Source organism: Ovis canadensis, chromosome 4 (genome assembly GCF_042477335.2).
Source record: "Ovis canadensis isolate MfBH-ARS-UI-01 breed Bighorn chromosome 4, ARS-UI_OviCan_v2, whole genome shotgun sequence".
Classification (NCBI taxonomy): Eukaryota; Metazoa; Chordata; class Mammalia; order Artiodactyla; family Bovidae; genus Ovis; species Ovis canadensis.
The window spans coordinates 100602399-100615914 of record NC_091248.1 but is presented as its reverse complement, the minus strand read 5'-3'; the positions used below and the strand labels follow the sequence as shown (position 1 = coordinate 100615914).

Genomic DNA, 13516 nt, shown 5'->3' with positions numbered 1-13516 from the left:
AGCCTAGGTTACTCACTGTCCTTTCTAAACTCTCAACTACTTTTTCCTGTCCCGAGTCCTTTACAATTCCAGCAGTTTCTCAGCACTACTGGCTCCTACTTCTTTCGCTGTGCTTTCTTCCTGTTCCTCCTCCTTTATACAATGGCAGGTAAGCCGTTGAGGGGGATTGGGACCAAGAGTTTTCATGATGACGATGATGACAATGATGATGCTGATTCAACACTGCCTGAGCACTTGCTCATGCACTAGGCTTATGATAGAACTTTGCACTAATTAGCTAACTGAATCTTCAGATTGATGTGGTAAGATAGGGTCTATTACTAGTTCTCTTCTTAAAGGTAAGGAAACCTAAGCTTAGGGGAGCTTATATGCCTTGCACTAGGAGACACTAGTGCAGTGAGGCAATGTGGACAGTTAAAAGCAGAGCTGGGACCACAGTCAGGTTTCCCTGACAGCGATTACCGGCAGGAACCTTGAAGTCCATGGCTTTTAACCACTAGGTTAGGTAAATGATCTGAGATACTTTGCTGAGACACAAAATTTGCTCTGATAATTTCCACAGAGAAAACTGACAGGCATTCTATTTATAGGACAAGAGAAAATACTCTGACTTTGACAAAGGAGACATTCTCTTCCACATGTTTAAAAACTAAATGCAGTATTCACTCACAGCTTTCAGGAACCTACTAATTTTCACTCATTGTAGGCTTCCATGACAGAGAGATAGCATAGAAAGTCACTGGAGGTGGAAATTTACACTTGAAGAAACTGTGATGTCCGTGAGAAATATCAACCAAATTATAAAGCATTTAATATAAAATCTAAATAAATATAATACAAAATACAAATTAATATAAATAGAAGTCAATAAATATATAAATAAATATAAAAATATAAAATACTTAGCTTAAGATTTAGTTTCCTCTTTAGAAGGGGATGAGGAGGAGTAGAAAATAAAATCACTTACATTATCTAACCTGCTTGTGAGGATTAAATGAGTCTAAAAGTTAGGAGTTTTTTTCACTTTGATAAATGTGTCATTGAACTATTGTCAAATTGTCAGCTCCACAGTGCAGCCTTTTCACTATTATAAAGTATGCATGAATAAATTTTTTAAAATTTTGAAAAAAATGTACTGTGGAGGTTTCTAATAGAAATATTAAGGTAGTGAGGTGTGTTAAATAGTGAAAGTGATTAATCAGAAATTGCTCTAATTGTATAATCAAGCATCACATTTTTAAAAAGCCTGTGCACTGGAAACCACTTTACCAATTAGTAGCAATAATAGTATTCTGGCTAAGTAGAATTCTAATATGTAAAACATTATAATCTGATTTAAATAGCAGACACCAATAAAGATAGTCAGATATTAGGATATATCTAGTAAGATATTATATACTAGCTTGAAACTTTCCTCACAGGTATATGTTCAAAGGGAAGACTGATACTTGATATTACCCACCAAAGTAAAGATTATGAAGACTTCAGAATTTTTCAGTGACTCTAGAACAATATAAAATGTATCAACTGTAGGGAATTCTCTGACAGTCCAATGGTTAGGACTCCATGTTCTCACTTCAGAAGGCCCAGGTTCAATCCCTGGTGGGAGAACTAAAATCAACAAGCCATGCAGCTGGCCAAAATAATAATAATATTTTGAATAAAATTAAAAATTATCACTGTACATGACCACAGAAACAAGTTTAGTTAACTAAATTTTAACAGGTTGAATTCTGGCTGAATGAGTGTTTCCTGAAAAGGTCAAAAAGATTGTTAAGTGTGAGGAGGGTTTTAGATTCTACTGTCGGGGTCCAGAGTAACCATTAAGAGGATTGATTTGAGTCAGATTCATATTCAAATTCCACCTTTGCCACTAATTACATATGTTACTCAGAAAGCCTGGGTAAGCTTCTAACTGTTCTAACTCTCCTGAAGTCTTAGCTACTCTATGTGTTAAAGAAAGGGAAGAGATAAAATATCATCTGCTTAAATCTGTGGAAAACACTGAGTAAGGCAAGAAGATAAAGAGCTTAACACGATGCCTGGCACATAATGAAAATTCTATAAACATGACCTGACTACTCCACACTCTGCGGCTGCTGCTGTCAGCGTCTTCCCCCACAGCACACGGCAAATTTCTAATAACTCAGGGCAGAGCAGATTTAAACAGTTGCTGGTTGGGGGCATTTCAGTACAACACAGACTCTATTGTTGGAAAACTAAATTGCATTCCTCTGGTATGTTGAGGTGAACAAGGTAACTAAAAACCACTAAAATGAATATTTAATCAATACTGCAACTGTGGAAATGAACAAAGGTTTTTATTCAGCAATCATTACTAAATGCTCTTCTCTTTTATTATAGATATTTGCTAAAGCAAAACAATTATCACATGAGTTGTTTTATAATAATCTTCTGTGATGTTATTAAGATAAAAAAATAAATGGAAAGATTATAAAGCATTTCCAAATGCTATAACTGGAGTCATTCACATAGCATTTAAATAACTCAGCATCTAGATTGCTAATTAGTGTTTTTGTAAAATGAAGCCGCAAATACCAGTTTTAAATGGGTGGCCAAATGCTGGACATATCACTTTTTAAAAATGGTATTTTGTCTTTCCTTGGTATTTTCCCTTTTTTATTAATTGCAAATAATTTTAAAATGAAAGTTGTTTCTAGCAAACAGATCCATGAAATATAGTCTCCTATGCTTTTGTGATATGACCTTTCTCTAGATTTTATTTATGACTCTACTCTGGCACAACACTTTGGGAGCAAAATGTATATGAGACTATAGATCATCTATACAAATCAATTTCTGTGGATGCTATATTGTTATCCATGTCAAAAATTTTGATTTGGTAAGAGATATTAAATGAAATATTTTCCCATCTGTATTTTAATTTCCTTAGAACATAAATATATCTTATTAATTCCTGCACATGGCATATTCTAGCAATAATAACGGTTTATTACTTTCTAAATCTTTCTTCCTAACAGAAAAACACTATCCTATTTATGGATAAATCAAAATGAAGTAGTCTAGGTATGTTAGCTGACTTTTTATGTTTCATTAAGAATCATGTTTTCTATAATTGAATGTGTATTTCTGATTATAATTACATTAGACAGAAAAACAGCAAATCAGTGAGTAGAATAAAGAGCTGTCAGACTCCTATCACCAACTACAAAGATGATTAAAAGTATAAGGATGAAAAGAGATAAGAAACATTCTTCAACAGTCAGCATTGAAGGATTACCTGTAAACTATTCATACCTCTAATAAATCCACTACAGATTTACTAGCCTTATTAGTAGAAAGTAGAAAAGCAGGACCTCTTATTAATATACATCAGTGGTTCTCAAGTGGAGCCAATTTCGCCCTTCAGGGGACATCTGGCGACATCTGGAGATATTTTGGTTGTCACAGCTTGGAGAGGGGTGTGCTACTGGAATCTAGTGGATGGAGGCCAGGGATGGTGCTAAACATCCTATAGTGCACAAGACACTCCCCCAAATGAAGAATCACCCAGCTTCAATATCAGCAGTGCAAAGGTGAGAAGCCATGGTCCAAATATGGTTTCTTAATATCAGCCAAGCAAATTAGCCCTTTCTCCCTCACTGATAATAACTAACCTAAGAGTCGCCTCTCTGACTGTCATATGCAAATTCCAAATGGCAATATAATAAGAAACAGACACTAAACTCAAATAGAGAGCCCATGGAGGGAAAAATCCTACCTCTGCCATTGATTCCCCCTCGTTCCCAAGGCCTCTCATGCCTAGTCAAGTGTCTAAAGCAATCCACATTATTTATTCATTATCTGTTCACTCACTTTATGGTTTCTAAAAGGAAGGTTAAATAAAACCCAGTGCTTATTAGACACTTTTCCATGTTATATGCTAGAGTACTGCTGTGGGACCACACATAAACTTTAAATTAAGACCTTCTGGAAAGGATTCCTATAAATGACTGAAATACTTTTCTGCAATCATCAGTAGAATATGTCCCACAAGAATTTTCTAATATTTTTCTTTATATTATAGTAACACATTCTAAATATGATCTATTGCCTAAGGTAATTGTATAATAATTAACTTGTTTATGATCAATATACTTGAGAAGGGAGGAATGTCTGGGAATATATTATATATTTTCCCACTAACGTATTTTTCTTATATTATTGAGGTTTAGTTTATATCTAGTATACATAATTTATATATAGCTAAACATACTTATAGGTAATATTTTATATACAGTTAATTGAGCAAATCTGAAGTGCACAATTAAATTTTTATACATCTATAAACCATCTGGCTATATATGTAACCACCATCCTGATTAAGATATAGGACATATGCCCTAAAAGTTTTTTCAGGCTTAGAAGCTCCCACACCTTTTAGGTAACCACTATTTTGACTTCTGTCACTGTAGATTAGTATTGCCTGTTCTTAAACTTCATATAAATGAAATGAAGTATGTCTTTTTATTTCTGGCTTCTTTTCCTCAACATAATGTTTTGGAGATTTATCCATGTTTGTATGTATCAATAATTAATTAATTTAAAATGTCTCAATAGTATTACATTGAATTTATCTATTGAACTTTTTCCTGGTTTTAGATTTGATAAACAGCTTTTAGATATTATTCAATTGATATGAAGATTTCTTGTGCTTAAAAGAAATGAGTTATCAAGCCATAAAAGGACATGGAGGAAACTTAAATGCACACTACTAAGTGAAAGAAGCCAGTCTAAGAAGGCCACTGCTGTATGATTCCAACTGTCTGATATTCTAAAAAAGGTAAAGCTATAGAGAATATGAGGAGAAGCAAATGTCAACCCACTCCAGTATTCTTTCCTGGAGAATCCCAAGGACAGAGGAGCCTGGCAGGCCATGATCCATAGGGTCGCAGAGAGTCAGACATGACTGAAGCAACTAAGCACGCATGCACAGAGAGAATGAAAAAAAATCAGGACTGGCAGGAGTTGGTGGGCAGTTGGGGAGATGAGTAGGTGGAGCACAGAAGACTTTGAGGACAGTGAAAATCCTTTGTATGATTTCATAATGTTGGATATGTGTCATTATACCTTTCTCCAAACCCACAGAATGCACAACAGAAGGAGAGAATCCTAAGGTAACTACGGACATTTTGTGATTATGACGTACCAATGTAGGTTTGTCCCTGGTAAAAAATTTACCAGTCTGATGTGTGATGTTGATAAGAGGCCATATACATGTGAAGCTGGAGATATATGGGTAATTTCTGTACCTTCTCATTTATTGTAAACTTAAAACTACTCTAAAAAATAAAACGTTTTAAAAGTAAAAAAAAAAAAAAAACCAGATTGCTTGGATGTATCTTTTGATGGACCTATGACTTCATTTATCTTCGGTATGTAGCTAGTAGCATTGCTGTGTCATAAGATATATGTATGTTAACTATAGTAATACTGCTAAATATTTTCAAAATGGGCAAACACTTTATATTCCCAGCCAGCAGTGTATGAACAAAAAATTGTTCCACATCTTCTCCAACACTTTGTATCATTAGTTCTTCTAGTGTTTTTCACTGCAGTGTGTGGGTAATGGTATGTCCTTATCATTTTAATCTACATTCTCCTGATGACTGATGGGGATGACTATATTTTCATATGCTTCTTGTCCACTGGGTTATCCTATTGTTCTGAAGTAAGTGCCTTTCCAAGTCATCCTCATTTTTTGGACCACTTTCTTGAACCCCCTATCTCAGGAGAGCTGCAAATGTGAGGAAAAAAAATCAGCTGGCACCAACCAACCAAGAGGTTACCCAGCGGTCTGGCTGCCAAGCTCCACTGTTGCCTTTTTTCCGTCACTCATCCCACCTAAGTATTCCTGGTTTGTGTAAAGGGGGCTTCTCTTCACCATCCTCCTCAGGGTGGTTCTTCCTGCCAACCGACCAGATCAATATGAACTTCTGGACGACAGTAGCACCTCCTCTGCTGGTTTATTCTTTCTCCCTGGGCTGAGGAGGAGAGTTCATGCCAATGTTAGCAGGGCCTATTGCCTATTTGCCTAGACAACTGTAATCAGGCAATGGGGGAAATGGGCAAGCTCCAGGGGTCCGTATCCTCACTGAAGTCACTATGGACAGGTCTGCTCCTCAGCAAAAGACACAGCAGTCGGCGGTTGCAGGGCAGGGAGCTGAGCCGGCAGCACAGGCAAGGACTGGGACTGCTCCTCCTTCCGCAGCCCCCCCCCACGCGCCACTCTCACTGTGTCCACCCACCCTGGCACGAGACCACCTCAACAGCAGTGTGCTTTAATCACAGGGCTTTGCAATACACCATGGGTCAATGAGATGTCTTATTTTATTAACATCTAGGAAACAAGGAAACCCAAAGGAAACTTAAAAAGTATCTAATCCAATTCCTCATCTGCTCCTTGAGAGATGGATTTCCAGTTGATGCTTGAATACCTCCTGGGTCAGAAGAGTCCCTGCAGCAAGAGACCCCATTCTGCCAGAAGGCAAGGTAACATAACATGGACTTCGGAATCAGGCACACTCAGATCTGAATCCAAGCCCCACCCCTCACTAGCTGTGTGACCTTGGGCAATATCTTTAACCTCTATGATCACTGGGATTTCTCTTCTGAAACTGAGGCCAAGAGTAGAATTCAATCCACAAGGATGCTGTATGGATTAAAGAGACTACAATTAACATAAAGCATTTAGGACACAGCCTGGCACATAATAAATGACAGTCAATAGAATCTATTTGGGGGCAGTTTTGACCTTTAAAGAACTCTTTTATACAACGTGGATCAAAACTCCTACACTGGAATCTGAGTTCACAGCTTCTGGAGTGACATCAAATAAACTCTTTTTAGTTTCCAGTGGGAGGGACAGCCCCAGTGTCACAGGATTGGGAAGCATGTCTGGGGAGGGTAAACAGGCCAGGTTAGCAGAAGCATAAAATACACTGACAACTAATAAGACATGAGGCTGAAAAAACACATGGACTAACATGAGGGAAGTCAGTGACCATGGGAAGGGGGGTTTGGAGCATTTTTGGCAAAGCTTATGACAGAGTGTGCTTTAAGTTGATGACGATCAAGCTTGTAAAAACTGAACTGGAAAAGAGTCAGTCAGATATGAGGAAACAAAGCTAGGGACTATTTTAGAATCTGAGTCAACAAGTAACAAGAACTGAACCAGAATAGTGTCATAAGAAGGACAAAGGATAACTCAGAGATAAGTGAGACAATCATGGAGATTTCAGCTCTCCAATGTCTCTACTCACGGCATCATCTCCATTCCTACTGACACTTCTCTAGATATTCATGATGTAAGTAATTACAATTAAACCTACAAGGGCTCTCCAAATGATAGCCAGTAAGGAATATATACTCCTGAAATCTGTGTTTGTGTTAAAATATCCAGCATAAGAATTTTACGTTTTTAGAAACACTTAGAAATTGAAGATTTTTCATACTGATCTACTAATGCCCATTAAATGGGTTTTGCATATTGCAGAGTAATTAATGAGTCATTTACCATGTTTTACTTTTAGAGTAGAATCAAAATATAAACCTATGCCAATACTTGTGGGTGTCAATTACATTTCAAAAGATACATCAAAAATTCAACAGTACAAACCTAACTGGTGACAAATGAAAAGTAAAAACACATTTTTTAATGTCCTAATGTAGAAGTTTTATTTTCCTTTTCAACCTTTATTATATATTTACTCCATATAAAAGTCAGGTTTACTAATCAATAAAAAAGTAGTCACCGACAGAGACTTATAAAAATTAAAATCTACATTAAAATGAAATCTATTCACTTTTTAAAGTGAAAGTAACTGTTGTTTGTAACCATAAATAGTCTGGAAAAATATAATTCATACTATTAGCTTTCCTTCAAAGATGGTTTATCCCAAGAGTTAGTTTCTATCTAAAATATGAGAGTGAGATAAGCAAAAACGAAAGATAGAGTCACACACCAAAGAAGGTGAGAATATTTAGTTTGGCAATAACTACACACACACTGCATACACATACTTAGACAAAAACACATCTCCCTCTAGGTTTTGGTTTCCTCTCTCAGGAACATTTTTGGTGTGGTTCTATTATTTGTTTTCCCAGAAGGAAAAAGATTGAGGAATAGCAACCCTATAAAACAAAATGCAAAGTAGACAAATAAAAGGAACCTAATCTTGAAGTCTTATCCAGAGTCTAGACCTGTGTTTCCTCAACTGTGTTCCACAGAAGAATATTAATAGCTAGTGCATTAAAAGGCGATGGCACCCCACTCCAGTACTCTCGCCTGGAAAATCCCATGGATGGAGGAGCCTGGTGGGCTGCCATGGGGTCGCCAAGAGTCGGACACGACTGAGCGACTTCACTTTCGCTTTTCACTTTCATGCACTGGAGGACATGGCGACCCACTCCAGTGTTCTTGCCTGGAGAATCCCAGGGATGGGGGAGCCTGGTGGGCTGCCATCTAGGGAGTTGCACAGAGTCGGACACGACTGAAGTGACTTAGCAGCAGCAGCAGTGCATTAAAAAGACATCAAAAAAGTTTGAAAATACTGGACACTACATATCCTTTTTTTGAAGAGGACCGTATTTAAATAAGTACATGGAATGTTCGGGGAAGTCCTACAGCCAGGAAACCTACTTTATTTTGTTTAACCCACTGCTTCATAACCATGCAACACTACTCTTTCCCATCTTTTCTTTTTTAAAGTATACCTACTAATATCTTTCAGAATACTAATTCTGTCCTGCTTTAGACCAATCTTTATGCCATTGTGAAATTCCCTTTGAGTTGCTAGTAGTTCATACATCACAGGTATATATTTTCTTGAAAAACAAAAATCTCACAATGAGTACCCTCATAAAGTAGTGTTAAATTCTTTTTGTTATTTTTGTTTTAGACTACATCACATAGTTTGTGGGATCCTAGTTCTCCAACCAGGTATTGAACCTGGCCCCTGAGCAGTGAAAGTGCGGTGTCCTATCCACTGGACTGCCAGGGAATTCCCATGTTAAATTCTTGAGAAGAGATGAAACGGTGGTGGTGGCTAGAGGGGGAGAAAGAACACTCCATATCACCCCTACATTTAAGAAAATATGGTATCCATCCTACTCACTCAGGCCCATTTGGCCATTTTTATCTTTTATTAACTGACTATGCTTCATGCTACCACTAGCATATCAATCACTGTGACATGACATAGTTGCAATTATCCTAAGTGGATTAGTACATATGGTAAGAGTATCAGTGACGACTTCCCTGGAATTACTTGTAGCCAGGGTATATGATGTAAGCAAATACAGAAGGTTATACATAGATTCCTAAAAAAGGAAAACCGAGGAAAGAACCACCAAATAAGACAAAGTCTCTGGGTAATGTGTACCCTCCTCCAAAGTCAACAGGACTACAGAATGGTATGTCCTGCTTACAGGAGCAATTGTAGCCTTTAGAAATGATTAGGGTACAAGAAGTGAAGAAGAAATATATCTACTCAAGAAAATTTAATTTCATTCATCTGGTGTCCCTTTCATAAAATAGTTTCTTAAGTTTTCCTCTCGTTCTTTAAAACAAATTCCACTGAATCTAGTTTAAAATTTCAAAGTAGTTCCAGGGACAAATCCAAGAAATACAGCACAATTTGAAAAGGAAATGTAAAACCAATTTCACAACTAAGTGTGAGCACTCAGACTTTTTTTCAGTATTAACCACAATAAATCCACTGCACACTCTCAGTGCAGGGAATAGCTACCACATTTAAAAGAAAATCACTCATAAACAAGGTGTCTTAGATACCTGGCTGGGACTCTTTTTTGAAATGAGACCACAGTTGCTTGGATTTGAAAGCATACATTTTTCCCCCTATTAATTTTCATTTGACCTTTTTTCACCTGAGTAAAAGGATCACTCCCAATTCATCACATGTGTCGATGTAAAATCCACTTACTTGAACAAATCCACATGCTGTGAAGTCCTCAAACAAGGGCAGACTTGGACGGTCTTCTCTATAGATGGTGAGTTTGTACGTGGTCAGGGTCTCACCCTGAGTTGGAGATTTATCCACCACAAGCACTGAGATTTTGTTCATCCCTAAACCCAGAGAATAGTTGGCAAAGCTGGAGACAGAACAAGAAAGAGAGACTGAGAATGAGAGAAAGAATCCAAATTGATTCATATATCAATATTTTTGGCTCAATAATTTGCATTAAAAACAGATAAGATCTGCACCATTTCATAAGAAATCTAAAATGTGAAATATTTTAACTTATGTTTCATTGTGCTTTGGTATGCCAACATTTATCCAGCAGAGCAAGTCAAGTCCCTACCAATTACAGGGAAGGGAACTAATATTTATTAGCCACCTGTAAAGGTCATACATTATCCCATTTAATACTCACAACTCCATACAAAAACTAAGGCTGTTCCCATTTTAAATATAGTAGAGTACGGTAAAGTCAGGGTAGGGCCCAGGTTGGTCTGCCTTGAATCCTCTTTTCTTTCTATGATACTGCTTTAGCTCCCAGGAATGCTGAGTGCATTTCTTTCCCTACAGCATGGGAAAATGAGTATGTTTCTTGTCATGGACATGGCATGTCATAAGGTTCTATCTTCTGTTCAAATGATAAACCAAAGAGTTGGTGACTCTCAAAAGAGTCATTAGGAAAAAAATATCATGAGACTAGGAAAGTTAGTGTTACCATGTCCACAAATTTTATCAAGTAATCAGCACCTGAATATTTACAAACTCCAGGAGTTGGGTTGGGATAGAAGGAGGCTACTGTTAGGAAGGATTAATTCTTCAACAATCTAAAAACATGAAGATAAGAATAAACTCCATTTTCCCTCAGTGAATCTTCTTTCATATTTCATATCACAAGATCCTCTGTCATTACAACATTGTTAGAAAGATTAAACGTGAACATGGTTAATAGGTCATCAGAGCACTTGTGTTATTTTAACCACATGGCATCTGTGAAGCAGAAGGATTTCACTCCCTGGCAATCCTCCAACAGATACTGTGCCTCAGGTCTTCTGAACCATCTTCAAAAGTTGTCTCCAAGGTCTGCTTCCTGCTAAGATGTCTCCCCTCAGCCCCTATCAGCATCCTCATACCTTGGTCCTGCCCGTTCCTGCAGGTGCACCTTGCACTGACTCTTAGAAGTCTCTGCTCTGACTGTCAGTGTTACCACATCAAACGGGACTTCAGAGTAATAATCTTTGATCTTCGGGTTAAATCCAGGATTTAATTCCAAACGCGGGTGTGTGAAGATCTGCTTGATATGACATTGTGCATCTTTATCTGTTTTTAAAAAAAACAAAAACAATGACAAAACTCAACTGTGGCAAGAATAAATGTTTAAAAATCAAATACGATTAAGGTTTTGAAAATTCGTTTGCATAACTTTGGTAATCGCTGCTGATTTTCCATTTGGTACTCTGGTAATAGCTGATTTGTGGCTTCACCTGGATCTTCTATTTGCCAAATTTTGTAGACTTTGCCTCATGTAACTGTTATTGACTTTAGTTGATATTTTTTGCTCAGCCTTTAAAAATGTTAAGGCACAGCAAGTCAGAAAATGTCTCTCCAGTGGATTGATAACATTTCATAGCACTTTTAACATCTATCAACAATACATGAACTGTGAACTTTCAGATGTTCAAGCTGGTTTTAGAAAAATCAGAGGAACCAGAGATCAAATTGCCAACATCTGCTGGATCATGGAAAAAGCAAGAGAGTTCCAGAAAAATATCTATTTCTGCTTTATTGACTATGCCAAAGCCTTTGACTGTATGAATCACAATAAACTGTGGAAAATTCTGAAGGAAATGGAAATACCAGACCACCTGACCTGCCTCTTGAGAAACCTGTATGCAGGTCAAGAAGCAACAGTTGGAACTGGACATGGAACAACAGACTGGTTCCAAAATAGGTAAAGGAGTACGTCAAAACTGTATATTGTTACCCTGCTTATTTAACTTCTATGCAGAGTACATCATGAGAAAAGCTGGGCAGGAAGAAGCACAAGCTGGAATCAAGATTGCCAGGAGAATTATCAATAACCTCAGATATGCAGATGATACCACCCATATGGCAGAAAGTGAAGAAGAACTAAAGAGCCTCTTGATGAAAGTGAAAGAGGAAAGTGAAAAAGCTGGCTTAAAGCTCAACATTCAGAAAACTAAGATCTGGTCCCATCACTTCATGGGAAATAGATGGGGAAACAGTGGAAACAGTGTCAGGCTTTATTTTGGGAGGCTCCAAAATCACTGCGGATGGTGACTGCAGCCATGAAATTAAAAGACGCTTACTCCTTGGAAGGAAAGTTATGACCAATCTAGACAGCATATTCAAAAGCAGAGACATTACTTTGTCAACAAAAGTCGGTCTAGTCAAGGCTATGGTTCTTCCAGTGGTCATGTATGGATGTGAGAGTTGTACTATAAAAAAAGCTGAGCGCCGAAGAATTGATGCTTTTGAACTGTTGGGTTGGAGAAGACTCTTGAGGGTCCCTTGGACTGCAAGGAGATCCCACTAGTCCATCCTAAAGGAGATCAGTCCTGGATGTTCATTGGAAGGACTTGATGTTGAAGCTGAAATTCCAACACTTTGGCCACCTCATGTGAAGAGCTGACTCATCTGAAAAGACCCTGATGCTGGGAAAGACTGAGGGCAGGAGGAGAAGTGACGACAGAGGATGAGATGGTTGGATGGCATCACTGAATCAATGGACATGGGTTTGAGGGGACTCCAGGAGTTGGTGATGGACAGGGAGGCCTGGCGTGCTGCAATTCATGGGGTTGCAAAGAGTCAGACACGACTGAGCGACTGAACTGAACTGAACTGATAACATCTTTCAAGCAACTGTGTAAATGGGGGGAGATGATTCTGTGGGGTAACAGAAGGATACCACTAGGGAATAGGAAAATTTCTTGATGGGAGTATCATTAAACTGTTGCTGAATTGATGTGTAGCTCAGAAGCAGTAGGGTGGAGCAAAGAATGTGAAATCTAATATCATGCCACACACTTAGACATGAAAACCCCTTCATACTCTGGCTACCTTAACCTAAGTGCCCTAAAGTAGTGCTTTAGAAAGAAACAAAGTGCTATTCTCTGCTCAGTTTTGTTATAGAACCTAGTGTATTACTTCACGGGCTTCCCAGGTGGGGCTAGTGGTAAAGAATCCACCTGCCAATACAGGAGATATTAGAGACGTGGGTTCAAGCCCTGGATTGGGAAGATGCCCTGAAGGAGGGCATGGCAACCCACTCCAGTATTCTTGCCTGGAAAATCCCAAGGACAGAGGAGCTTGGCAGGCTACAGTTCATACGTACAATCCAAAGAGTAAGACACGACTGAAACAAATTTGCATGCATGCATGCACAAGTATTACTTCATATCATTGATTCTAAGTCACTTTTTAAGAGTTTCTATTTTTTAAGAGCTCAACTTTTACAAAAATATCTTAGTGAGAAAAAAATAAATATATATCTCTAG

At 37.9% G+C, this 13516-nt stretch overlaps 1 protein-coding gene across 3 annotated transcripts in view; it reads right to left on the bottom strand.

Annotated features, from left to right (window-relative positions):
• Positions 1 to 13516, bottom strand: part of CPED1 (cadherin like and PC-esterase domain containing 1) — a 327294-nt gene that overhangs the window by 143621 nt on the left and 170157 nt on the right. For all 3 annotated transcript variants that reach the window (XM_069588269.1, XM_069588270.1, XM_069588268.1), the window contains 2 exons: positions 11132 to 11318; positions 9966 to 10134 (listed from right to left, as the gene is read on the bottom strand). In XM_069588269.1, the coding sequence (XP_069444370.1) occupies positions 9966 to 10134; positions 11132 to 11318 (356 nt within the window). The remainder of the gene's footprint in view (positions 1 to 9965; positions 10135 to 11131; positions 11319 to 13516) is intronic.